Source organism: Enoplosus armatus, chromosome 1 (assembly GCF_043641665.1).
Source record: "Enoplosus armatus isolate fEnoArm2 chromosome 1, fEnoArm2.hap1, whole genome shotgun sequence".
NCBI lineage: Eukaryota > Metazoa > Chordata > Actinopteri > Centrarchiformes > Enoplosidae > Enoplosus > Enoplosus armatus.
The window spans coordinates 897,860-925,501 of NC_092180.1; the positions used below are offsets into that span (position 1 = coordinate 897,860).

The 27,642-nt window shown below is 43.1% G+C and overlaps 1 protein-coding gene across 1 annotated transcript; it reads right to left on the minus strand.

Annotated features, from left to right (window-relative positions):
• Positions 1–2,994: 2,994 nt before the first annotated feature.
• cngb1a (cyclic nucleotide gated channel subunit beta 1a) lies at positions 2,995–27,195 on the minus strand. Its single transcript, XM_070905371.1, has 33 exons — positions 27,112–27,195; positions 26,490–26,514; positions 26,332–26,410; positions 24,554–24,663; positions 24,369–24,465; positions 23,837–23,863; positions 23,324–23,384; positions 23,182–23,209; positions 21,261–21,331; positions 20,563–20,651; positions 20,086–20,223; positions 19,673–19,714; positions 17,840–17,854; positions 17,127–17,238; positions 16,417–16,444; positions 15,671–15,892; positions 12,890–13,043; positions 12,123–12,224; positions 11,871–12,019; positions 10,934–11,188; positions 10,344–10,552; positions 10,202–10,252; positions 9,682–9,768; positions 9,533–9,597; positions 8,715–8,837; positions 7,706–7,847; positions 7,288–7,447; positions 6,823–6,920; positions 6,574–6,657; positions 6,359–6,477; positions 5,390–5,536; positions 3,874–4,063; positions 2,995–3,201 (listed from the first exon to the last, which is right to left on the minus strand). Exons 1-33 carry the CDS (start codon positions 27,193–27,195, stop codon positions 2,995–2,997), a joined length of 3,570 nt encoding a protein of 1,189 aa, XP_070761472.1.
• Positions 27,196–27,642: the final 447 nt, after the last annotated feature.

Consider the following 27,642-nt stretch of genomic DNA (forward strand, 5'->3'; position numbering starts at 1 on the left):
CACAGCAGGACGTGTTCAGCACTTTCAACACTGAGTTCATTCACAGATGTTTGATGTTTTACATCAGTAGAAATAAACAAAACTTCAACATGAACATCACACGTCTATTAAACATGAAGCTGCTGGAGGCCACAGTGAGTCAGTGGCTGCAGAACAGAAGCTGGGGACTCTGGGAAACAGAGTCTCATGAACATGAAGCCCAAGATCTGTGGCGGTTCTCTAATAATTTTCGATGTCACTGAACAGACGCTTCTTCTTTTGTATTTCCCATTTTTACATTGAGTTTCCTAAAAAGAGGGAAACAGCGCCCCTCTGTCTTGACACAGCAGGGAAATGTCAGCCAGTGTGTGTGGTGAAAGACGGTACTGCACCCTTACTAAAGTCTACCAAAACCGTCGCTGCCATTTACTTATCAGGAGGTTGAGAAATAAATGGCTTGCTTACGATATTTTACCTTTCCCAATCCTAAAAGTTCTAGTGGTCATGTGTCCAAGACTGGAGTGAAGAAAAAGAAGAAAAGGGAGGAAAGAAAAGGAGAAAGAGAGTGATAGATGAAGAATGAGGAAGACATACAGAATGCTTCTCATTTGCTTTATTTCACATCTCCTTGTTTTCTGGACCTTCAGGAAGGATGTCTCAATTTTTTCTCACTTTTTTCCTCTTTTTTCTTCTCTCTTAGGAGCGAGGAAATAACAGGCCGTCACTTAAAGGGGACCTATGATTCTCATTTCCAGCTCTATATTTTCATTTTCCACTACAGCAGCTTTGCATGATTCACAGTTCAAAAAAGTCCTGATTTATCTTCTACTGGCCCTTCATGCAGCCCTTCAGTTCAGCCTCTGTCTGAAACAAGCTGTGTGAGCTCCTGTCTCTTTAAGGCCCCCCCTCCCTAAAAGCCCACTTTCTTCTGATTGGCCGGCCAAGTTCCAGAAATCTTTGGAAGAATTTCCAAAGGCAAACTGTAAACCTAATGTTCCTAAGCAACGTTGACATAAACATAAACATCTGGTCTGAGCCTGAAGCAGAGATACCATATAAGGACATCCGTGCCTATCTGACATCAGACAGACCCGGCGGTTGAAAAGACTGAAACGGAGCGTTCAGAGCTTTTGGCTCACAGGGATTACTTTTATATATATTTACCTCATTATTTGGCAACTTTGGCAACGTTTAGTATGAATATCCAACACTGTAACATTATATATGTGACAGAAAATAAGGAAAAGCATAATAGGTCCTCTGTAAGTCTTTTATCGGACTGACACACACTTTTAGAAACCTGACTGGAGTCACCGATGTTACCGATGTTTTTTGATTTGTATCTTATTGGATATGCGTTAACTGTAGGTCTGCTAACAAAGCAACCATGAAACTGCTCCTTCATGCTCTTTGTGATTCGTCATTCTTCTCGTGCTTCCTTGTCACCTGCATCTCATCGTCAGGTTTTCCATTCGTCTTTGGAAATCATGCAGATCAGCGTGAGCTTCATTGAAAGTCAATCAAAAGTTAAAGCACGTCGCACAACATCGAGCTTTACTCACCGTCTCCGGCTAACGTGTCTTCATTAGGAATGAAACCAAAAACAACCTCAGACGCCATCTTGAATAAGTCTGTTGTCTTTTAGCAATAATCACATTTTAATGATCTATCTGTGTCTTTTACATTCAGTCACATGTTTTTGACTTTGTGTTGGTAGAAACTATATTTTGATGTAAACTATAATTACATACATCATTTAGGCTACTCAGTTATTTCTACACATGAATATACAATGTGTACAATATGAATTTACAAATCAAATATTAATACATTCAGATGCAAATAATGAACTGATAAAAAACACACTGCTGCCAGTAGAAGTGATTCACGTGCCTCCAGTGGACTAATCTGTTCACAGCCTGAACTTTGTTGTTGTTCATGAATGGATGATTATCCAACAGTTCATGTCAAGAGCAACACATAGACTATATAAATATTAATACATGTATACTGTTTACGTATTTGATGCGTCAATGAAAAGTAACAAAATGACCGGATCAGATAAATCCCATGACACACAATGTAAGATCATTAATAAACTGCATGTCACTGAAAGTAAAGATGATGATTCATGTTCGCAGAGCGCCAACAACCACCTGCCACTTGTTTCCATTCAGTGTGTCCACGTCCATAAACATTCTGGTCTTCTGTTCAAATACAGACTGAGACATTTCTTGGCATTAAAACAGAAATGGATCCAAATCGATGTATCGACGTACGTCCGCCTACGTTAAACTCCTATAAATGTTTCCTCAAGAAAGGTTCACGTATTACCAGCAACCTTGGGGGAGTTGGGCGGGGAGCGGTCGCCTCTCAGCATGTGTTTCAGTTGAGTGGCCTGAAACGAGCTGGAGGAGACTGAGCTGAATCTTTTTGAAGGGTTTTTCTGTTGTTTGTTTTGTATACGTGTGTGGATGCTGGCTTCAGAAAGGTGCGTATTACATTTGACCTTACGTGTTTGTTGCTCCCCTGACAAGAAAGAAATAGCAGTAACCATGTGCGTCACATTATGTTTAAATACAAATTCTAAAAGAGCAACACAGACTAGTTAAAGCCGACTGACAGCCGATCGCGCTGCATGTATCCCTCCCCGTGGCTTCAGCGGGAGGAACTAACGTGTGAAGAAAAGATGCAGCTGAGGAAACCTGGACTGAAACGAGAAGCGTTTTTTCCTGACTGATGTTTTCAGTCAAATTCAAAGTGTGCCTAAAAACAGGAGGATGACAGCGTGTTTCACAACAGGGAGAAAATCCACCAGAGAAGAAGAAACAGAGAGAACAGATTGTACACCAGGGCAGAGACCACTGGGGTCTGTTGCTTCCTCTCTCCACCTCCACCAGAAACCCACATCTCTTCTCTGGAGGTTGCTGAAAGGCATTCTGGGAGGCAGAATCTGTCCTGTGAGGACGGCAGCTTCCTGTCAAATCACTCCTCCCCTGTCTTCTTCTTCTTCTCCTATCCGTCCTTCTCCTCTCCCTCCCCGGGCGTCACCTCCACGGTGAGCAGCTCCTCTCCTTTCTGTCGCGGCGTCATCCTGATGATCACCGAGCTGTCGGCGGTCTCCGACACGGCGTCGTCGTCGTCCTGAACCGCAGCGTGAGGGACCGGAGAGCGGCGGTGCATCGGAGAGGGAGGGGGGACCGGAGAGATGGAGGGGGGGGCCTGGAGGGACAAAAACATGGAGGGAGTCTGAATCTTTCATTCTTCCTTTCTTTGTTCCTTCCTCTTTCTTATTTTCTGCTTCTTATAAATAAAAAACTGCCCTCCCACGAACAAAACGCTTTCAGATAGCAGTTTGATCCCAAATGACATTTTCTTAAATATGTAAGATATTTATTAACAGCTGTCTAAACGTCATTATAAACCAGCCGTGAGTTCTACGACTTCTTGTTCATACGATGTGAAAAGCGTCTCTTTGATTTGATCAAAATCTGTGGAGCCAATTCAAATATTACTATAATAATAAAATAATATCTGTTTTCATCTCTGTTTCTTAAAATATTTGTGAATATTTTGATCTGCATATGCCTCTTTAACTACTTTCCCTTCTTTAACACACATTACTCATCATCTCTGTAAATGTGCCGCTGGCTCATTTCCAGCTGCAGTTCTTTGTTCTTCTTGTTGATCTAAAGCCAATTATTCAACTAATCAATGCAAAATGAATTTGGCAGACAGAGAACTATTTTGTCTGTTTAAACTAACAGAGTTTGGCACGCTCTTCTTTCCTTTTCCTGGAGCATTTCTACGTTTCTGGGCGCATCACTGCCACCAACTGTCGATCGGCAGGATGTGAAGAAGGCGTTTCAGGGCCGAGGCCCGCTGGTGTCGTACCTCTGCCGTGCTCTCAGGCGCTTTGTAGGCTTTCGTCAGTTTGCTGAAGGTTCCTTCGATTCCCGCCTGCTGCGTCACCTTCAGAGCCGCCTTGAACATTTCCGGGGTGTCCGGTCTGTGCGGGATGACCTCCATCGCCTCTTTACCTCCGTCCTTCACGTCCGGCTTCTTATCCTTCGTCAACATCGTCCTGCAGAAGCACAGAGACGCAATGAACTCACACACAGAACAAACACACAAGCTGTTTCAACATCTATGGTGCTGATTCAGAAAAGATGTGTTTCTTTACACACACAAACACTATAAAAACTACGGAGGTCCATACCAACACCTACAGCACCTCCAGCACATCCATCCACTCTGCTGCAGCACCATGATCTGACTGAGAGCATGAAGCCCAGCGGGAGGATCGCTCCACTGATCTGACCCGATGCTCTGAACGACCTGAGCGAGCAGATTAGAGCCGAGTCTAATCCTGTTCGGGACAGACGAGACGGCTCAGACGGGAGGAGGACGACGAGGAAGACGGAGAGAGAGGAGAGCGAGAGCAGCTCCAGCGACAGATGAAACGAAGTGGGTGGTTTATTTATTTATTCATTTTGCATTTATTTTAAGCTTAAAAGCAATATTTCCACTTTAATTCAGCGGCATGTTCAGGCGCGCTGCTGCACCTGTTCGATCTTCACACAAGATTTAAAACACAACAGCAAATCAGGATCAGTCCACGCCCACTTCAGGCCTCCCGGGCGCAGCTCGTCTAGACAGGAGATAAATACCTCCGGCAGGGTTTGATCACCAGGTCACTGCCAGATATTTCTACACCACTGACTGTGGGGGCGGGAGTTACTCTTTTATTAGAATAAAATAGAGGTCACCACACTGCTCACTCAGTGTTTGCTTTTGTCTTTATTAGGTTTAGGTTAGTATTAGTAACTGTTTCAGACTGCTTTTAGTATTTTAACATAGATGTATTTAGTATTTCTCCTGGTTGAATATTTTCTGTTTCTGTTTGGTTACTGACATTATTTTACAACAGTTCCTGGTCTAAAGGTGTTTGTTAGCACACGCTGTATTTGTATGGGTGTAGTGAGCGGTGGCAGCTGTATTACCTGTGTAGAAAGTTCCTTATCTGTTGTATTTATTGCTGCTGTGTGTTTTTAGTGAGGAATCAGTCGCCTAACAAACCCCCTTTCAGCTGCGGCCCCCCTCGAGTCCAGCACTAGTCCATTCAATATTATTTCTATTCGGTTATGTTTGGTTATTTTGTATTTCATTGTATTTGTATTTTAAACATTAGGTATTTCAATATTAATAAAAAGAATCTGTGATCTGAGCTCACGTCTCTGTGGACCTGCCTGTGCTCACTTTCTTGGTTCTTAGCTCATTATTCACGTCTCAGAAAAATAAAAAGGTCTACACAACTTCCCTTCTGCCGTCGCTATAAACTGGCTTTTAGTGGAACACTAAGTGACCATTCTGCCACTGGACTGTGACCCATGAGCCAGGCAGCACTTACTTGGCCTTCTTGCGGAGGAGTTTCTGGGACTCTGGGTAGTGCACCAAGATCTCTGCCAGGTCCTTCTTATCCAGGATGAAGAGGTTGGCGAACCCGTGCGCCTTCACGTTGGCTGTACGTCGGTTCCCTCCGCCTCCTGCCAGCAAACTGACCAATCACAGAAAAGAGGGAGCTGTCAGATAAAACAGTGCGTCGATCCTGCTTTAGAGTCAAATTGAAATCAAAGTCAGTGAGAGTCTGCAGCCATGCTAAACTGTTTGTCCTGAGGGTGGCGCCAGAGGAAAGGTAGCATGTTGTTAGCATGTTAACATTCCTACAGTTAGCATGATAACATGCTCGTTAACAGATTTCGGGTATTAACTAATACACAACAGCATGTAACATTTAGCATATTAGCATGCTCACTGTTAGCATGTTAAGGATTATTATGCAACATTTAACATATTACCTTGTTAGCTTGCTAATGCTACAACATGCATGTTGACATGTTAAGGTTTAGCGGGTGGTGGAATGTAACTATATATTTACTCAAGTACTGTACTGAAGTACAACTTTGAGGTACTTGTACTTTACTTGTTTTCTTTACGTTATACTTCTAATGCACTTTATTATGTATTTGACAGCTGGAGGTACTGGTGAATTTACAGTTTTAGATTTTACATAGGAGACATGATCTAATGACGCCTTATGAGGAATTAATTTCACCAGCTACAATAAAATAGTACTTACACATGGCATTAGTGTAAGTTTTGACCTGCTGTACACGAAGAGTCACCAAGGTCTTTAGGATTCATCCTCTGGTGAACATGAATAACTATAATGTCAGACATCCCTACTGCCACTGTGACCAAAAACATGGAAACACAACGTACTGATTTCTCCAGAGACCTCGGAGAAACCCTCGTACCACCAGGCTGCCCCACATACAGATTTTAAATTGGTTAACAGGATGACAGGAAGAGATCTGACCTGATCTCTCCGAACACCGAGCCGGCTCTGATGGTGACAAACACCGTCTGCAGGTCGGGACCGCCCACCACCTGAACCTCCCCCTGCTTAATGATGTACATCTCCCTGCCGATCTCCCCCTGCAACACACACACACACACACAGACCAGGTCATTACACACTGCTGCTGCAGAGCTCATCAACAGGTTTAACTGTTCTGACAGGTGTGTGCTCACCTTTTTACAGACAAAGTCTCCGGGCAGGTAGACGACAGATTTGAGCCTGGTCAGCAGGTCGAACACCATCTGTCTGTCACAGCCCTGCCAGACGCAGATATCTTCTTTAGAAATCAAATCAAAACAACCTCAAACATCAGTTCTGTTTTTTCTCTGTTCATCTGTTTCACATTAAACCTTTCAGGGGGAACAGATTATATTATTATCATTTTTAATTGTATTTATTTTTGAGTTGTCTGTCTTCCTGACCTGAAACAGGGCGACTTTACTGACGATGGCGTAGTTGACGTCCACAGCGATGTCCAGCCTCATCTTAGCAGGAAGCTGCACCAGCAGCTCCTGTTCATCTGCAGAGAAACATCCCAATGCTCTCAATGTTCCTTCTCACCGGCTCTGTGTATTTACTGGGAAACTGAACCCGGAACTGGCTCTGTGTATTTATAGGAATTGCAATTTCATTTCATTTGGACTTTAATGGAGTCACACAACACAGAATAACCACACAAGTGGAAATGTGTTGGTTCTGGGATCTTTTGAGACCTTTTTTATATTTCATTTTAGGGACATTAGGATTTTCAATCAGTTTTTAAACCTAAACAGGCTGACATAAGAAGTTTTCTACCGTCACAGTTTGTTAAAAGTTCCGTCATGAATCAAACCCAATCATGGGTTCACCAATCAGTATCATCACTTTTTCCAACTCCTGTTGCTTACCCAGCATGCCCTGGCTCTTCCAGGTGTAGTCGTACCAGGTCTTGATGCGGTTCTGGACCACTTGGGGGATGTTGTAGGAGTTCATGTACTTGACGGTGCTGTCCATGGAGGCCCGGTAGTAGTTCTCACCGGCCGTCGCAGCTCCGACCACATCTCTCATCTGAGACACAAACATCACACCAGATTAGTACTCGAAGACACAGTCCAGCATTTTGTTCTTGTGCCACATAACTCATTTTATCTTTTACATTTTGGATTTTACTTTTCATTCTTTGTTTTACTGTGAAGTAACTTTGTATTTGAATGGTTCTATATAAATAAGATTATCATAATAATTATTATAAATAGTGCTCAGAAATCCTAAGTGTGTCTCTGAAAGCAGGAAGAGGAAGTTAAAATAGTTTGATGGTTAACTGACCTGACCAATCATGATGGAGAAAGCAAAGACGCCAACGAAGTAGTTGATGAGCTGGAAGCAGATCTCAAAGACGGTGGTGGGATCCGGCAGTCCTCCGATGGTGATCAACGTCTTCACGGCAAAATAGTAACAGCGGATGTAACTGTAGGAAAAAACACACACATAACAATCCTTAATATACATTTAGACACGTTTCATAGTTACCTCACTTCACTTCAATCCAAAATCATGTTCAAAATGTCAACTTTTCAGGAAACATAGTGTTCCTAATGCAGTTGTGAGATGTGTTTTCAGAAGTAGGAGAATTATCTCAGCCCATGAAGGAACATGTAAACAGATAAAAACATTAAAATCACCAAACTGCCTTTCACTGACAGTGATGCGATTTTGTTTCTAGCAATGAGAAAAAAGCACTTTATGTTGCTAGTTTTTGTTTTTATTTTTTACATCTTAACAAAATGTCCCATTTGATTTGACTCCTTTCTACATGCACACTTCCCTACATGTTTTACTCATTAAAGCTCTCCCATGGAAATAAACAAAAGTTATGTTTACATTCTTCTCACTAAACAAACATGTCAAATTAATGTCAAAGACAATTTGTTCGATACATTTAAAACCTGCATTGTTTACTAGCTTGTAGTCTTCTTCTTCTCTGCTTTTGTTGCTACATTGCTGCACATCTTGGCACATTACTGCCACCTGTAGATTGCGTCACCTGCCTTGGTCATGCATGTGCACGAGAACAAACAAAACGAGGCCTAGCAAAAACATTAGCATTAGCTAACATAGCACTAACAGTGGTCAAAGACTCCACAGGATACCTTTAACTTCCCTGTTCTCCATCTGTCTGACTCCCTGCCCTCTTTAAATACAAAATCAAAGTGGAACATTTTAGAAAACACCTAAGAAACCTAAGTCAGCATTCACGTATATTAACAGTGTGGCGTGAAGCAGATTACAGCGTCCACATCAAAAACTTGTCTACAGAGTGACGGTGGGTTCTTACGCGTTGCCTTTTCCATTGTAGACCCACTTGGTGGATCCCAGTCCTTCATAGTCTGAGCCCCAGTAGAAGAGACAGGCGTTGATGTGCAGAGAGTACAGCAGGTAGGTGGAGGTTCGGATCACCCTGACACACACAACAACAATAACGTCAACAACAGCAACAACTGCAACAACAATACGGGTCAAAGATTTAATGAAAGGAATGCACATGTGGGGTTCCTCAAGGATCAGTTCTGGGGCCACTGTGTCTTTAATGTTTATACAGTTTTTATAGCTACACATCTATGCAGATGACACACAGTTTTGTGTTGCTGTGGTTGATACCCCCCTTTCAGTCTGTTTTGGATTCCTGAATGTCAGAAGACCTTCTAAACTTCCACCAGGATAGAAGAAAGTGTTGATTATTGGGAGAAAGAAGTTGTTCTGGTGTTGAAGCTGACTCTAAGCTCAACCTCAAGGCTCATTGACCTGTCTTTGGGAATGCGTTACACATAATCAGACCAAGCACACTGAAGGTTGTGCACTTCTATAGTTCTTGCTATGAGACCAATTTGTTCTTGTCTGCTATCACATTAAAAGCCTCAGTATATCTGGTGTTAATCAACACCATGCTGTGTAATGTCAAAATACACTCATCAGACTGTCATCTTTCCTCTCTTGGTAGGAAAAAGAAATATTTTCCATTTTGTTCACAAAGCAATTTACTGATGGAAGGACCTGCTCTGATAGACGCCCTCTGTTGGTAGTGGGTTTGGTTTTTGTCCACCTGTTGTTGTGTCTCTGTAAATGTGGCTGATGAGTTCTTAAGACTCTCCTCACCTGTAGATGTAGGCTTTCTTCATCACAGCTTCCATTCTGTCGTTGAACTCAAAGAAAGCCATGTACTGAGAGGGAAAGACGAGAGTCATTACCTTCTACGCTCAGAACAGCTGTGTGAACATCTGCATTAAGACAAAACCCATCCTGACCTTCAGCAGGCGAGGGAACCTCAGCAGAGAGTTCACTCCAGTGAAATAGTAAAATATCTCCATGGGAAACAGACTGATGACGTCCATCTGCAAACACACAGCAGACACTGTGCAACAATAACACTTTTTTATGTTGCGATGTGAATTATTTCTTTCAAAACCTTTTGACTCTGTGAGACGAGTATAACTTTAATATGTCACCATATAACAGTCAGTACTTAATGAATATCCAACAATTATATCAATATTGTTCATATCACCACCCGTGTAAATAGGAACTCCATCCTTAAAGACCGATTGTTGGATTAGAAACTGTCCTGAAACTTTGGAAGACAACATGTCCATCACGAACCCGCCCATAGATCCAACCTGGGAACACTGAGATGAACGGACTGAAAGAAACATTTGCTGCACCAATCTTGGGAGGGTCTTGAACCCAGTTTGGGAACCGTGGCGCCCCACATCGTACTCTTCCATGTAACATTAACTTAAGTATTTTCTCTGCAGGTTTTGGTCTCACCTTAAATCTCTCCGTGGTCATGTAGTTTTCTCTCATGTCCTTTTTGTCACACTGAAATCAAAAAGGTTCCAGGTTAAAGAAACCGTTCGTGCTGAACCCAAATTAAAAAGACATATTTGTTCTTTCTGTTGATGCCACTGACCACAATGTCTCCTCCGCGGACAAACTGCAGTCTGGGCTGGAAGACGAGGATGTCGGTGATGTAGATGAGGTCGCAGGTGTAGTCCATCAGCAGCCACAGGTGGATGTTTTCGGGGGTTTGGTACGGGAACGCCCAGCGGACGGGGATCAACCACACGTTCCAGTTCCACGCCGCCACAACAACGAACAGCCAGATCACGTAGATCAGATCTGAGGAGACGGAGACAGGAAGTCCTCATCAGACCAGTTCAACTGGTAGAAAGTAACTAAATACATCTACTCAAGTACTGTACAATTATGAGGTAGTTTACTACTTAAGCTACTTTATACTTCTACTCCACTACCTCTCAAAGGGAAATATTGTAGTTTTTACTGCATTACATTTATCTGACAGCTTTGCTTTGCAGATTCTGATTATTAATACAAAACATAATCAACTAATAATATATGATGTAATATTAAAGATGAAGCTACTCAGCAGAATATAAAGAACCAATAATACTTTTGTACTTTTACTTGAGTAATTTCCATGGTAACAGCCAGTGACACATATAAAGAGGCCTGGGGGAGATAAATAAAGCCTCTGCTCACCGGTGAAGGGGTCGATGCTGGAGGGGAAGCGATACTCCACGATGACTCGGAGCCAGTCGGGCAGTTTGGGAAGTTTGGGAAGTTTGGGAAGTTTGGGCAGTTTGGGAATTTTCACTGGTTGCCCCAGAAGTTTAAAGGGGAGCTCAAACTCTTTCTCCTCCTCTTCTTCTTCCTCTGCTGCTGCAGGTGCTTCGTCCTTCTTCTCTTCTCCTGGTGGAGGTGGAGGAGGGGGGGGAGGTGGAGCTTTGCTGGGGGCTGCAGAGATCAGACAGAATCTATATGATCATCCAGTGAACGTCTAAAGGAGCCTTTAACATTCATTCATTCACTCTTGACTTAGGAAACTGACAAAACAATCTCAAGGTCCAGTTTCTTGCTTGTTCTCCAGGACTCCAGGAAGAAGACTATGTGACGAACAAGTGAGTAAGTGGCCCTTGAGTTGAGATTGCTTTATCTAAATCTTTCACACTCACACACCAGAGAGGTTCTGCCAGTAACCCGAGGACATGTGACACGTGGACAGGTGGAGTTGGATGGAACCCGTGGACGACTCGCTCCACCTCACAGCCGCCCAAATGGTCAAATGTGTATTTACATTATTCTAGTTTTACTGAGAGTTTTATTTTAGCTGCAAATTCATTACTTTAATTCATTAATTTGATTTTATTTGTACAATTGAATGAGGATTATTAGATGAATTCTACATCTGTAGCTAACTGAACAATGTGGGATGTTTGATTCCCACAGGAGCTGTCTGGTGACCAGATTTATGTACATGAACGACGGCCCCGTCGCTAAGAGGAGGGGTGAGGATACAATGCCCGTCCATGTAGCGTCGCGTCCCCCCCCCCAAAAAAGATCACATCAACATGAACACAAAAACATGAGAAACAGAGTAGTGCAGAATACGTCTGACACAAAGTGTAGAGACACATACAGGCTGAGGGACTTTCTTCCTCAGACTCGTCCGGGTCCACCAGACGATCTTTTTGGTGCTCTGTGCGACCTTTAAACAGCCTGACGAGGTCGCTCAGACGGTCCTGGATCACTATGCTGCCGACGCTGGCTGCTGACAGAGGACGCATCCTGCAGGACGACAACAACAGGACAGTATACACAGAGGACGGAGGTGATGAAGGAACTCTAGAGGACAAAGTGTGTGTGTGTGTGTGTGTGTGGTTTCTCTCACTCATCATCTGCAGTCAGCAGGTCTCCCTGACTGGACCAGGTCTTCAGACCGATCTTCAACAGTTCTTCATCGTCCTCGTCTGCAGACAGATCACCTGCAGGACTGAGGACACCAACGTGGATCTTTACTTTACTTTACTGCAGTAAAAGTACTAATACCACACTGTACAAATACTCAGGTTACAGGTGAAAGTGCTGCATTGAAAATATGACTTAAGTAAAAGTCTGTGAGTATCATCAGTAAAATGTCCTTAAAGTCTTCCAGTAGTCAGATGTCCCCTGTGTCTGTCCTCCTGTGACTGTCCTGCTGTGACTGTCCTCCTCCTGTGTCTGTCCTCCTGTGACTGTCCTCCTGTGTCTGTCCTCCTGTGACTGTCCTCCTGTGACTGTCCTCCTGTGTCTGTCCTCCTGTGACTGTCCTCCTGTTATATTACTGTTGTCATTAGAGGATTATTCCTCCTCATTAATGTGAAGCAGGATGTTACTGTTGGAGTTGAGGTGGAGCTCATTCTGAACTATCAGCTAATGATTATTAGTTCATTGTGGATGAATCAGCTGATTATTTTCTCCATTAATGGATCGATTGTTTGGTCACAAGTGAGTGTGGTTTATACTCATGAATACAAAGGAATGAAAACACGAGATAGAGACGATTATCAGGACAACACAAGTACATGACAGCAAAGACATGAAAACATGTGACAGTTTCTGGCATGTCTGTGTTTTTGTGTCTGTGATGTCCTCAGCTCCTCATCAGTCAGCTGTTACCTGAGCTTTGACAGCGGGACACCCAGAGCGCTGAATTCTGGTTCTGGAGTTGTGATAATTTGGGGGATTTTCAGGCTTTTCCCCTGCCCCACATCCTGATCCACATCCTCCACCCTCAGCAGCGGGGCTTCACCCAAGCCTCTACCACGGCTCCCTGAGGAACAGACCAGAAAAACTGTTGGACTGAAAGACGACAGAGACGTCCCCGTGATGTCTCAGTGTTACTGACATCAGTACTTCAACATTTAGCTTGTTTGAGGTTCTACAAACAGCTGGCATCCCATTTATGTTTGAAGACCATGAAATGTGGCTGAAAGCTCTGAATACCTAATGGAAACTTTATTTAACATTATTTTGTCACAATATAAAGTCTGGATTAAAAATACAATTCATGATTTTCTATTAAGTTGCCCAAATCAAGTTTCTTATTTCTTATTTTCACAATCAGTTTTGGAAACCATTCATGCAGCCTTCAAGTCATGTTGGGTTTTTTGTAATTAGGTTTCCACCCTGTAAATTCATGTCAACATCCAAGCTGTTATTACAACTTTTCTGAAAGCTGATATATCCGACTTGGTGATAAAAATACGACTTATTGTTTGACATTCTGGACAATTCTGTCATTTACCTGAGACTGAATACAATACAGAGCTGCTGTTTGCACTTTCACCTTGGGTACTTATGTGTTATGCAGTTTTACAATTATACAGCATTCTGTGTTCACTTCAGGTTTAATACTTTGTTTAAAATAGGTCTTTGTGTAAATGAGTCATTAGACTATTTGTTTTGTTGTGACGCCGTTTCTAATGATGTCGCTGTGTTTTCACCAAACGTTCCTTCAGACTTACAGTGCATCCGGAAAGTATTCACGGCGCTTCACTTTTTCCACATTTTGTTATGTTACACCCTTATTCCAAAATGGATTAAATTAATTTTTTTCCTCAAAATTCTACACACAACACCCCATAATGACAATGTGAAAAAAGTTTTTTTGAAATTTTTGCAAATTTATTAAAAATAAAAAACTAAGAAATCACATGTACATAAGTATTCACAGCCTTTGCCATGAAGCTCAAAATTGAGCTCAGGTGCATCCTGTTTCCACTGATCATCCTTGAGATGTTTCTGCAGCTTAATTGGAGTCCACCTGTGGTAAATTCAGTTGATTGGACATGATTTGGAAAGGCACACACCTGTCTATATAAGGTCCCACAGTTGACAGTGCATGTCAGAGCACAAACCAAGCATGAAGTCAAAGGAATTGTCTGTAGACCTCCGAGACAGGATTGTCTCGAGGCACAAATCTGGGGAAGGTTACAGAAAAATTTCTGCTGCTTTGAAGGTCCCAATGAGCACAGTGGCCTCCATCATCCGTAAGTGGAAGAAGTTCGGAACCACCAGGACTCTTCCTAGAGCTGGCCGGCCATCTAAACTGAGTAATCGGGGGAGAAGGGCCTTAGTCAGGGAGGTGACCAAGAACCCGATGGTCACTCTGTCAGAGCTCCAGAGTTCCTCTGTGGAGAGAGGAGAAGCTTCCAGAAGGACAACCATCTCTGCAGCAATCCACCAATCAGGCCTGTATGGTAGAGTGGCCAGACGGAAGCCACTCCTTAGTAAAAGGCACATAGCAGCCCGCCTGGAGTTTGCCAAAAGGCACCTGAAGGACTCTCAGACCATGAGAAACAAAATTCTCTGGTCTGATGAGACAAAGATTGAACTCTTTGGTGTGAATGCCAGGCGTCACGTTTGGAGGAAACCAGGCACCGCTCATCACCAGGCCAATACCATCCCTACAGTGAAGCATGGTGGTGGCAGCATCATGCTGTGGGGATGTTTTTCAGCGGCAGGAACTGGGAGACTAGTCAGGATAGAGGGAAAGATGAATGCAGCAAAGTACAGAGACATCCTGGATGAAAACCTGCTCCAGAGCGCTCTTGACCTCAGACTGGGGCGACGGTTTATCTTTCAGCAGGACAACGACCCTAAGCACACAGCCAAGATATCAAAGGAGTGGCTTCAGGACAACTCTGTGAATGTCCTTGAGTGGCCCAGCCAGAGCCCAGACTTGAATCCGATTGAACATCTCTGGAGAGATCTGAAAATGGCTGTGCACCGACGCTTCCCATCCAACCTGATGGAGCTTGAGAGGTGCTGCAAAGAGGAATGGGTGAAACTGCCCAAAGATAGGTGTGCCAAGCTTGTGGCATCATATTCAAAAAGACTTGAGGCTGTAATTGCTGCCAAAGGTGCATCAACAAAGTATTGAGCAAAGGCTGTGAATACTTATGTACATGTGATTTCTCAGGTTTTTTATTTTTAATATATTTGCAAAAATCTCAAAAAAACTTTTTTCACGTTGTCATTATGGGGTGTTGTGTGTAGAATTTTGAGGAAAAAAATGAATTTAATCCATTTTGGTATAAGGCTGCAACATAACAAAATGTGGAAAAAGTGAAGCGCTGTGAATACTTTCCGGATGCACTGTAAATGTGTCTGTTAAGCCGAGAGCGCCAAGCCTAGCACGGCACAAACATCCACTTCCTTCAAGGTCACCTGATGTGTGGTTAGCTGGCAGCGCGTGGTGAAGCAGTGCAGAGCAGCAGAGCATGATGGGAGCGATGATGAGGAGGATGTAGGGTGTTAGCGATACAGAGGGGTTTGTTTGGCACTTTAAAGGTTTCCATCTACACAAACATTAGGTGTCTATAAGGTTTCTCTAAGGGTCTGCTGGAGGAGGACGGGGTTAAGGCTGCTGAGGATGCTGGGAGTTGGAGTTAAGACATCTGAAGCAGCTGGCGATGCTCATGCAGCACTGTCGCGCCTGCTTGGGGAGCTGCGACAGCTCCTGGGTCAGCTGGGCGAGTTCCAGCGGTGGGGTCGGCATGGACAGTTTGGGAGGGGTGAGGTAATGGTCATGCATCAGCTTCCTGCAGCTCTCCAGACACTCAGCGGCGTGCGGGAATCGAAGCAGAAAGCTTTTTATCGGAGAGCAAATGTCTGGAACTGGACGGAGAAACAGTCAGAGTCGAGATGAGAACTGTGAGATCCTGATCTCACGGATTAGAAAAGACTCTTAAATACAAACTCAAGTCTAACCAAAACCTCACAGATGTCACTGATTAGTTGTGCTGCTGTTCTGTAATGAGCTCTCATATTTCACACCTTCACAGTTTAAATTCAAGTTAAAGTTAAAAGAAAATGCATTTTGCAGCAATTATTTCAAGGCGAACCTAAATTCTACATGTTTATTTATATCTTGTTATAAATCTTGACTGCAACTATTTACTTCAAATAAATCTTAATTTTCAAATTATTATATTATTTCAAATTATGATATATTTTTTTAAGTATTTTGAAGAACAAAAGGTGCAGTACATCCACATTTGAAGTTAATAAGAGACTTTGAGAGGGACATAACTGGGACTGAAAGGGTTCATGACTATGACTTCACATTTTTGTAACACATATTTATCTTGTGGGTATTTTGTATGCGTATGCTCCTTCAGGTGTTGCTGCTCAGCTCTCACCTCCACATCCTCCTTCGTCTTCAGTGGGCTGAGAGAAGAAGAACAAAAGACAAACAGCTCAATTCTCTGCACAGCTTTTAATCATAAATATATCTACATTTACACTACGTCTTACATTTATTTCCCAACATTTAAATATTCATTATTTTTACAGTTATCTTATCAAGCATCAAAACAAATTTACTATTATCAATCAACAATCAATTAAAAAAAAACCTTTTACTCAACAAGTTCATATCTAGAGAAACGACTACATCACTTAAAAAAGTCTGACAGGTCAGAAACGTGAGCAGTCTGCAGCTCATCCAGTTTAAACCACTTTATTTGGAGGTAAAATCTAACATGAGCAAACCTAAAATGTCGGTTATAATCTCTCATTGCAACTTGGTGAGCACAATTTCTCATTACTTATAGAAATGATGGGAAAAGCTATGAAAATAAGACCCAAGTTGTAATAAAGTAATAAATTATAGTAACTGTTGTGCTGTCAATGTCTTTGTCAAACGTGGAGTTACTTCACTACTCCAGTAGGAGGAGCTATAGGCTGTAAACATCAACTTCCAGATTTGAGGATTAGATAAGCTGATGACGAGGACAACATGTCAGAAAATAAAGAACACCCTTCAGCCAATCAGAATACAGGAGGCTCTGTGGCCAGAAAGAAATGTTAGTATCCTGATGGATGTAAAGAGTTTCAGGAACCGTCTCACCTGATCTGTGGTGGTGGTGATCGGTTGGGAGACCGGACTCTCCAGGTCTCTCCTCTCCGATGCTGGCTCCACATCTGTCGATGAAGGGGTGGCATCGTCTTCAGCCTGGCACCTGGTGAAGAAGGGAAGGTGTCATGAATGAGAGAAGATTGATCCTTCCACTGACCCATCCTGGTGTTCACGTAACAGATGGAGGCTTGCCTGTATAACTGTTAAGGTGTGTTCACATACTGTATAGGTCAAGCTAGAAAAGGATAAGGACGGAGGTGAAGAATGCAGATTTTGCTACAGAAGGTGCGAAATGACTCAGTTACTGATTTCCGACATTTCTGAGAATGCCTTTTTACAACCCCAAATAAAAATGGAGACTCAAGAAAGATTCCGAGGGGCTGATAACAACAAGGAAAAGTAAGGAAATCACCAGTCATACATCATCTGGTAACCATCGATGTCTAATGCAACGTTTTATGCCAATCCATGTTGAAGAGGTGAAACAGCTGTAAAAAGCCATCGCTGCTCAGCAGCAAAGAGCAGACAGACATAGCTGGTGAACATAGTGGAGCATTTATTTTGGAAGAGACCAGAAACAGACTGGACTTCAGCAGGTGGACACCAGCAACACCACTCCAATGAATGATCATGTTGTTTCAATGTTGAATTCAATGTTCTGTCTGACAAGAAAACTGTTAAACTGACTAAATATTCCAACCTACCTCTTGAGGTCTGCCCTGATTCACAGAAGAAACGTTGGCAAAAAGCAACACAAAATAAAGTGATATTTAACCCTGAGGAGACTCTGTGGTAAGGGACAAAGCGTTTGCAGACATGCAGCAGATGGCAAACTGTTTGGGCATAAAGAAGCTAGCTAACCTAAAGCTAAGAAAGCCAAGCTAAGATAAACAGACAGGCTGTTTTTGGGCCAAGCCACTGTGGCTACTGGCTAGGCCATGTAGCTTAGAACATGGACTGGAAAACACTGAATTATGTTGCAGCTTTTTAAAAAGACCGATGAAAGATGTCCGTCTACCCATTTTCTGCCACATACCCGGGAATGGGTCCGCTCAACAAGGTAGACCGGACGTCCTATTCCCCAGCCACTTCCTTTCCCTGGTCAAATTGGTTATGTAATCCCTCCAGTGTGCTCTGGATCTGCCCTTGCCTGATATACCCGGAAACATCCTAATCATATACGAACTTCAGCAGGGTTCTTTCAATTAAATCCTTGATCTCATTCTTTCTGTCACCTCCCAAAGCTCATAACCATAGATGAGGGTTTGAACATAGTTCAACAGGTAGTTCAGAACTTCACCTAATGTCCACATCCTGGTAGGATGAATTACAGAGTGTCCTCGTCTCGCAGGTTCCTGTGGATCGTGGTCCTGGTACGCCTGGCTGCTGCTGCCATGGGCCTGCCTGACTCTCATCACTACAGTTATTATTATTAGTCATAGTTCTGTTATTATTAAAGTTGTTATTACTATTATTATTAATCATATTTCAGTTATTATTACAGCTGTAACTACTATTATTAGTCATATTTCCATTATTATTATAATTATAGCTGTTATGGCTACTGCTGGTGCTGCTATACATCTCTGTCTGTCTGTGTCTCGTGTCTCTGCATGTCCCTCTCTCTGCCCCCCTAACCCTAAGCCCATACCAAACCATAATTACATCTTACATCAAGTTTCTTACAGAACTCTACAAGAGGTTCACGTATTTTAATTATATCAAATTGATTAATTGCTGATGGTCTACAGATAAATCATAAGCACTATGAGAGCGTCCCTTCATCTTATTGTAGGGGCAAGCCTTTATCTAAGTTTACTGATGGGATTTTCTCTCTTCGTCAACAGTGGTTTTGTTATTTTCCTCTGTTACTTTATTTTCCTCAGGACTCCTATTCTCTGTGCTGTCTTCACTGTCTTCCTGCAGGTTCTGCAACCTGAACGGTGTACAGCAAGAGACAAACAAGATGGAGAGTCCCTGTCAGACAGTTCAGCTCATTGCGTCAGAAAGCAATTCGTTGCTAAAGGGGGCAGCAATCGAGTCAAGCAGAGAGCAGCAGAGCTTGAGCTTTTGTAAAACAATAGGGTATGGAGGTTCAACTCTAACTGTGCCAGCGAGTAGTGATGAGAAGACCGGTTCGTTTCATTCATTCATTGGTTAGAAGAGGACCAGTTCCATGGTGTTTTATGTTCCGAACTGGTCCTCTTCTAAGTAACTTGAGTCACTGCAGTACTATGGGAAACCTTCTCTCTAAGTGGGACCCTCAAAGTAATATTCTAACCTAAACCCTCTGAGTATCTAACACCTTAGAGTCAGACAAGAAGCTAAATGATGTAATCCCTTTTTGATCCAGTAGAGACACAGATGGATACCAAATGAAAGTCAGGTGTTGAGAGTGATGTATCTGACCTGCCCTCGTCATTTTCAGTCAATACAGAAGCTGCAGTAGCGGTAGCTAGGAGCAGTTAACTCAACATAGCAGCAGTATATGAGATAGCAACAGGGTGGTGGTTTGGGTTTCATGAAGATGGACTTACTCTGGGTCGTCCTCGTTTTCCTCCTCCAGGATGTTGGGCAGTCTGTTGAGAACAAACAGCAGGACAGTTACTGGAGGACGTCTCAGCTGTACAGTGTTTTGGATGTGTTTCTGTCTCTGTGTGTACTTGTAGCCTTTAATGTACTGTACATGTACTGCAAAAATGATGTGTCTTAAAAACTAATTCCATCCCATATTCAGCTTTTTCTTCTTCACATTTAGCCAATGTACAGAGATACACCAAGTTGTTTGAAGGGCAGTTTCCATTAAATGGCACTGCATTAAGTAAAAAAATACAGAAAGTCAAGCTGAAATCAAGGATCTTTCTTGTTAGTTCCTGAAAGCGGCCAGTTTGGAAATGCAGGGTTTTGACAAACGTGTAGAAATTTGTACACATGTGTTTATGTGACTTACTGCTCATTGGACTCCGGGAGCGTTTCTATGACAATCTTAGCCGAATGCTCCACCTCCAGCTGTCGGACTGCCTCCTCCGCTGCCTTCCTGGCCATCTCCTCTGCGATGCGGGCTGCCTCCAGACGATCTTGCTGCAGTCTGACGAGAACTCAGAGCTCAGTATTTACCAAAATTCAAAATTCAAGGAAATTATGCTAAAAATATAGAGTCTGAACAAAATGAAGACAAAAACAAGTCCTGCTAGTGTCCCATAAATGCTGCAAATTACACCCTACAAAAACAAAGGCCTTCAGCTGCTGAGATATATTGCTGTGATATTCTGTACACACAAGATCTATTGCATGGCTCTCCGTCCTGGGAGAGGGATCCCTCTTCTGTTGCTCTTCTTCTAACATTTTTTCCAACATTTGTTCCCTGTAAAAAATGTTTTTCTTTATTCAAATCGAGGTTCTAAGGACAGAGGGTGTAGTCGCTAACCTTTCCTCCATGTGAGCTAAAACCGTCTCTCCACCCTCCTTCTTGATGCTGTCCATCAGTTGATCCATCTGGGTCTCGGCATTTTCATTCTGCAAACAACCACAGAGAGAGACCTCACTCTAATTTTACTCACATGGACAAATCTCAGTCGGGTACCATTTTAGTACCTTTTCAAATGTCATTGTATTGATCCCATTATCACCAGGGTGGTGTCCCAGAGGGTACCCTCTAAAGTAACATGGTATCTACTCTAGTACTACCCTACTACCGTTCAAAGTGCCCTGATACCCCCCTTGGTACCTACCCTGGTACCCTCTAATAGCATGAAGGGTACTACTACCTACCATGGTACCCTTTGAAGTGCCACAGTGCCGACCCTGGTACTACTATGGTACCATTAAAAGTGCCATGGTACCCTTCAAAATGCAATGGTGCCTACCCTGGTAATACCAAGGTACCCTTTGCAGTACCATGGTACCTTCCAAGCCAAAATCACTCCCAATGTTTAGGCCAGCACCTTGCAAGGTAGGTCACTGTCATCGCGCTGTGTGTGTGTGTGTGTGTGTGTGTGTGTGTGTGTGTGTGAACGAGAAGCCACTTGTAAACCGCTTTACATGTGTGATATAAATGCAGTCCTGAATCCCGAGATCCTGAATGTTACCTCAAGGATGGAACAAGATGGTTCACCTCAGACTCACCTCCTTCTCCTGCTTCTTGTCCTGTTCCATGTCCTCGAGCATCAGGTCTGTCTTCTTTGGTCCGATGCTGACTGAACACCACATGGCAGGAAGAGCAGGGCTGATGATTATCTGTGTATGCCTGTGTGTCTTGTAAACATATCTACCACTGGAAACACTAAAAGTATGTCACAGAGAACTCCTGTCCAGAGAACTGGAGATTCTGGTCATTTCCGTCTATATCCTGACACTCTACTGACACTTTTAATCACAAAATTCATGAATTATTCTGTTTCTTAAAGAATATATGAAAATGAAAATATGTGAAAACAAATAAATCAGTAATACAAACACAGAGGTGAAAATCACAACACTGTTGTTTATATTACACACATATACATTACATGTTTGGACATGTAATAATAGTTCGATAGACATTGATTGATTGGGGGATTCCTATTGCCTGCACTTTCAGGTTTACCAACACAATACAATTTCCCCCCGGGGATCAATAAAGTATTTCTGATTCTGATTCTGATTCTGACGACAAAAACACTCAACAAAACACTAACTTGTTTCTAATTAATGTCTTTATTTTCAGGAACATACAGCAAAATGCTTTAATGGGTTGCGATGTCTGCCTTTATATCATCAGCAAAAGCCTTTAAAAAAGCAAGAGTCGAACTGAACTATTGGAAATCTGGATTCCAGATCTGCAACTAACTTATGTGAGTTTTCAGTATGAAGTAGGACGGCAGAGCAATCACTACTTATGATGTGTTGGGACCAGTTTGACCCTTTAGTTACTATACTGCAGCATGGATTATTAAACAGGGCAGTTCAATAGACTTACAGGCATGCCATATTTGATTCTGTGAGATACAGAGACGCTGTACTGCGACTGAGACGACTGGGGAACACTAACTTATACAATCTCATACAATCATCCTCCTGATCTAAACATGTTCAAATATGTGTAGAACAGATGTCTCATAGAAAAAGAACAATCTGCTTTCATTCCATGTTCTTTTGTGTTTTCACTAATGTTCGGTAAAGAAAAGTTAACTGTGTCATAGCTGTGCAAAAACTGAAAGCACTGCAGCTTTGTGGAGCAACTTTTTAATCACACAAACTGCTCCGTCTGTCTGTCTGTCTGTCTGTCTGTCTGTCTGTCCTTCCTTCAGGCAGTTAAAGAGTGTCTGCTGCTGTCAGTGTCAGTGTGAGCGACTCTGTCCCGCTCTTCCTTCTCCTTTTATTTAAAGGGGCTCTCGCCGCCTTTCCCCCCTGAAACAGAAGGAGAAGAGCAGCCCGGTTAGAGTCCGCCTCATCACTGACACCAACGCCTGCCAATCAATACACAGCTAGACTAACTTAACCAGACTGACACCTGTAACCACCCCCAACAGTGATGTCACAGTGTACTGACAAACCATGGAGTACACTTCTACATCACTGCAGCCAGGTGAGAAGTTAAACCACTGATTTTCAACTGCTGTCCAGTTGCTTTTCAAATAGGGTCTAAAAAACGTTTCAACCCCGTAAAGTATAAGAAAGTAGTAAAAGAAAAATGAACTAGAGTCAATGTTTGATTTACAAAAAAACCTTTTAAAATATTGTCATAACACGACCATCTGGCTTGGTCTTTCTCTGCTGGAATCTGAAAATGTTCTCCTGTTCTCTTCGTTACAATATCATGAGCTGTTCCTTTGCATCTCTTAACAATTTTCAGTCCAAACGTCATAGAGAAGTGAACCCAGAAGCCGTGTCTGTAGCATCTGTGTGATACCGGTATATATACCTGTATATATATATATATATACACACACATAACTATGTGGAATTAGTCCCTAAAATACCCAGATATCAATACAACGGGATGCTGATTCCCAAGCCCAGTAGATACTAAAGTTCCCGTGTTAGTGTCAGCTGAGCTTGTACTTACTGTTCTGCACCTCGTCACTGCCTGCGTCCTGCATGAGGGGAACAAATGTTGTAACGACATATTCAGTGATGTTCTGCTGACCTAACGTGGATTTATACGCATGAGAGATGAACTCTTGAAGAATCACACGGCAGCGACTCACCTGCTTCTGTACAGGCTGAGGCAACATGCGACCGATCTCACTGACGATCCAGCCCATCATACTGTCACAACACAGCGGCGTCAGACCACAACAAAACCTTTGTCCTACATTTATATCACATCTCGTACACAATGTTATGTTAGATTAAAACATCAACTAGTATATCAGACACTATGCTTGCTGCTTGTAGCTAGTGTAATGTCTGATATTGCTAGCATTAACATTAACCAGCATATAATATTTTATATTATTTGTAGCTAGCCACTGTTATGTTAGCTATAAACAAGAGACATATCTGGCGTTATGCTGCTCGTAGTTGAGGTAATACACAAACAATTAGCATAGCCAACTGTATGCTGCCTGTTTAGCAAATCTGATGTGATGAGAGTTGTTTCTATTATCATCCAGCCAGTAATGTCATTTTAAGAACTTTGTAGTTTCATTTCCAGCAGAGGAATCTCAGCTAAATGCTCAAATGCTACTGCAATGTTGGATCAACATGTTTCCACCTACTTGGGCTGCTGCTCTGCTTCCTTGGACCTGTGAGGACAAAAGACAAAGACAGCAGTGTTTAACAACAGCAACTTTATGAGCGCCTGAGTTTGTCTCCTGTAGTTATCTCCTGTGTCTAAGGTGATTGCAACACTTTAGCTTGCAGTAAATGACCCGCCCTATAAAGCTTGAAAATCAGCAGCATCTTAGAAAGTTCATTTTTCTCTACACTAAAATTCGAGTCCAGTGTTTTTAAAGGTCTCCACTCTGAAGACGGGTTAAGAAAAGCTCTGCACAAGAAGCACAAGATGAAGAAACAAACTCGGATTTTCAAATATATGTATGTTACCTATCCACCCACCGAAAACTTAAAAAACAGTAATCCTGTCTCCATATGAGGAGGTAACCTTTCAGCCCCCCATGATCTTGATCCTTGAGCTGCACTTCCTTTTAAACTCTTGCTCTGCCTCTCAAACTATATCTTTTAACATCTCCTTCTCTGAATCACAGTTATTATAGTGCATAACGTTCAACATCTTCTACAACAACTCACTTCTCAGCGTCTGCAGCTGGTGGTTTTGGGGATGGAGGAGGGATTGGGACTGTAGGAGGTTTTGGTTCTGGAGGAGGTTCTGGTGCTGGAGCCTCTGCTGTTTAAAGAAGCAGCAGACACAATATTTATTCTGTAGTATGACCTGTGTTAATGAGTTAAACATGATGACACAGAGCTGAAGGTACCTTTAGCTGCAGCAGGAGCTTCAGTCTTCTCGACTTCTGTCTTTGAGCGAACGTGAACCTCCGGCTGAGGAACCACCTTCTCTATACCCTGCTTTATCCAGTCTATCATCCTGTCCGACAAACACACATACGTATGTTCCAATATCACACATACTGACGTTATTGCTCCAAACATCCACATGCAACCAGGCAAACTCTTCAATACCTGCCTTTGTTTCTGTTACTGACCGCCCCCCCACCTGAACAGCAATATGTCTCTGACAACAGCTACAGAAGTACAGTGAAGTAAACTAGTCAAATCGAATTGTACTGTCTTTGTGTGCTATATAGTTTCACAGAAAAACTCAGTATGTAAAGTGTGTCTTCTGATGATCTCATACATTTGGAGATACATGGTTTTCACTGGACTGGAATGAACAAATGTAATCTGAAAAGTAACTACAGCTGTCAGACAAATGTAGTGCAGTAAAAAGTACAATGTTTGCCTCAGAGATGTAGTGAAGTAGAAGTATAAAGACTCACGTAAAGTACAAGTACCTAATTTGTACTTAAGTACATTACTTGAGTAATTAGACCACTGTGTGTATGTGATTGCAGGCTGTCAGGAGACGTTCACACCTCGAAACCAAAAGTGTGTTTCAGCCACCATCCGACCTGCACGCTGTCACTCCAGCAGCTACAGCAGCTCAGGAAGGACAAACTTCAATGAACTTAGATGAATTCATCATTTTTGGTTGATTCATCCATCCATTGCATTCATTTCAGTACTTATATCATTAGGAATTACTGCGTCATACTGCTGAGAAGTACTGAGAAAATGTGGTATAGTATAGTATAATAAATACTCGTCGTTTTCTTATACTTTCACTCTTTGAAAGTCGGTTTGATGGTGAAACTTAAAAAGACAGGCAGACAGACAGACAGGAAGGCAGAGAGACAGACGGGCAGGCAGACAGACAGACAGGAAGGCAGAGAGACAGACATACAGACAGGAAGGCAGAGAGACAGGAAGACAGACAGACGGGCAGACAGACAGGCAGACAGGTAGACAGGCAGGAAGGCAGAGAGACAGACGGGCAGGCAGACAGACAGACAGGAAGGCAGAGAGACAGACATACAGACAGGAAGGCAGAGAGACAGGAAGACAGACAGGTAGGCAGGCAGGCAGACAGACACAGACAGACAGGCAGACAGACAGACAGACAGACAGGCAGACAGACAGACAGACAGGTAGGCAGGCAGGCAGACAGACACAGACAGACAGGCAGACAGACAGACAGACAGGCAGGCAGAGAGACAGACAGACAGACAGACAGACAGGCAGGCAGACAGACAGACAGACAGACAGACAGGCAGGCAGAGAGACAGACAGACAGACAGACAGGTAGACAGACATACAGGTAGACAGAAAGGCAGACAGACAGACAGGAAGGCAGAGAGACAGGTAGGCAGGCAGGCATGCAGGCAGACAGACACAGACAGACAGGCAGGCAGACAGACAGGTAGGCAGGCAGGCAGGCAGACAGACAGACAGACAGGCAGGCAGACAGACAGGTAGGCAGGCAGGCAGACAGACACAGACACAGACAGACAGGCAGACAGACAGACAGACAGACAGGCAGACAGACAGGCAGACAGGCAGACAGACAGACAGACAGACAGACAGACAGGCAGGCAGGCAGACAGACAGGCAGACAGGCAGACAGGCAGGCATGCAGGCAGACAGACACAGACAGACAGGCAGACAGACAGGCAGACAGACAGACAGGCAGGCAGACCTGGGTGGGAGAGGTTTGTTGTCAGTTTTATCCTCTCGCTCTGATTCCACCACCATCACAGTCACCTGAGGCGTTGCAGCTGAAACAAACGATTTATTTAACGTCCAGTCTGAATCTCTGAATCTTCGCCTGCAGGAAATATTCAGATCTGTTCTCACCTGGTGCAGCTGCCGTTTGACGCACCTGAGGAGAAACAAACACGAGGTCACATGACCAGCAGACGGGTAGTAGCACTTTCACTACCAACAACTTTACACACTGAGTTCAGAACATTTTGGGAAACATGCTTATTTCCAGTGACCACCAGCAAAGACTCCAGGAAGTTTCCTGACCAAGAAATACTTTGACACATAAACCCAGTAAAACGGCCTTTTGCCACTTTGTTTTTTGTACAGAAGAAACAAACGAAATACAACATGTTAATCAATGAGCTCTACAGGTGCTTTTAACAGAGCCAGGCTAGCTGCTTCCCCTGTTTCCAGTCGTTATGCTAAGCTAAGCTAACAAGCTGCTGGCTTCAGGAGGGTGGTATCAATCTGAACATCTCTCAGCAAGAAAGCCAATAAGCGTATTTCCCAAAATGTCAACCTTTTCCTTTAATGTCCACGCAGTCCACTACAGTGATTAGAAGAGAGAAGTCTGAATCTCGCTTCAGATCAGGCCGCTGTCTTTAAGTCAAAGTGAATTAGAACCACTTGAATTTGCCCAACCTCAGTATCATGTTTCAGCTTCTTTAGGAGGTTTAATGACAGATAGTTCCGGTAGTAACTGCTGATGTACCTCAGTGGGCTGCTCAGCCGGTGGTGACTTCAGGTCAGGCTGAGGAACAACTTTGTCCAAACCCTGAGCGATCCAAGCTATCATCCCATGTCTGTGGTAAAAAAACAAAAAACAGACTTGATCGATCTGTTTGTCAGGCAGCGTCTGAACACTAGAGGACGCTGCAAAGCAGCACATCGGCCTCCACAGCTCCTCCAGCAGAGTTCAGTTTCACAGGCAGGAAGACTCTTACTTAACTTCTGCACTCCTGGTGTGCAGGGCGTCGCCTTGTAGTATTTATACAGTATATGTAGTATATCTAATGTTATTCCATCCTGTTACAGTGATGGCTGTCAGACAATCGAGCTGCTAAATGAAGGTGAAATGTTTAAGAAGAACTTTGTTTTTATCCACAGCAGCTCACTATTGAGCAATGGGTTTATAAAGCAGTTCACTATTTAGCAATCGTTCGGCTGATGGGGTTTTAAAGCAGCTCACTATTTGGCATCCTGCCTCAATGGGTTTATAAAGCAGCTCACTATTTGGCATGTA

Bases quoted from the DNA above. Each gene is read 5' to 3' on its own strand.
- cngb1a (XM_070905371.1), bottom strand. From the start codon at position 27,195: ATGATAGCTTGGATCGCTCAGGGTTTGGACAAAGTTGTTCCTCAGCCT. The intron at 6,921-7,287 runs GTAAGCAACAGG...GTTTCTCTGCAG, and splicing joins GAAGAGCCAGGGCATGCTGG to ATGAACAGGAGCTGCTGGTG. The intron at 6,658-6,822 runs GTCAGGAAGACA...TGCGTCTGGCAG, and splicing joins GTAAAGTCGCCCTGTTTCAG to GGCTGTGACAGACAGATGGT.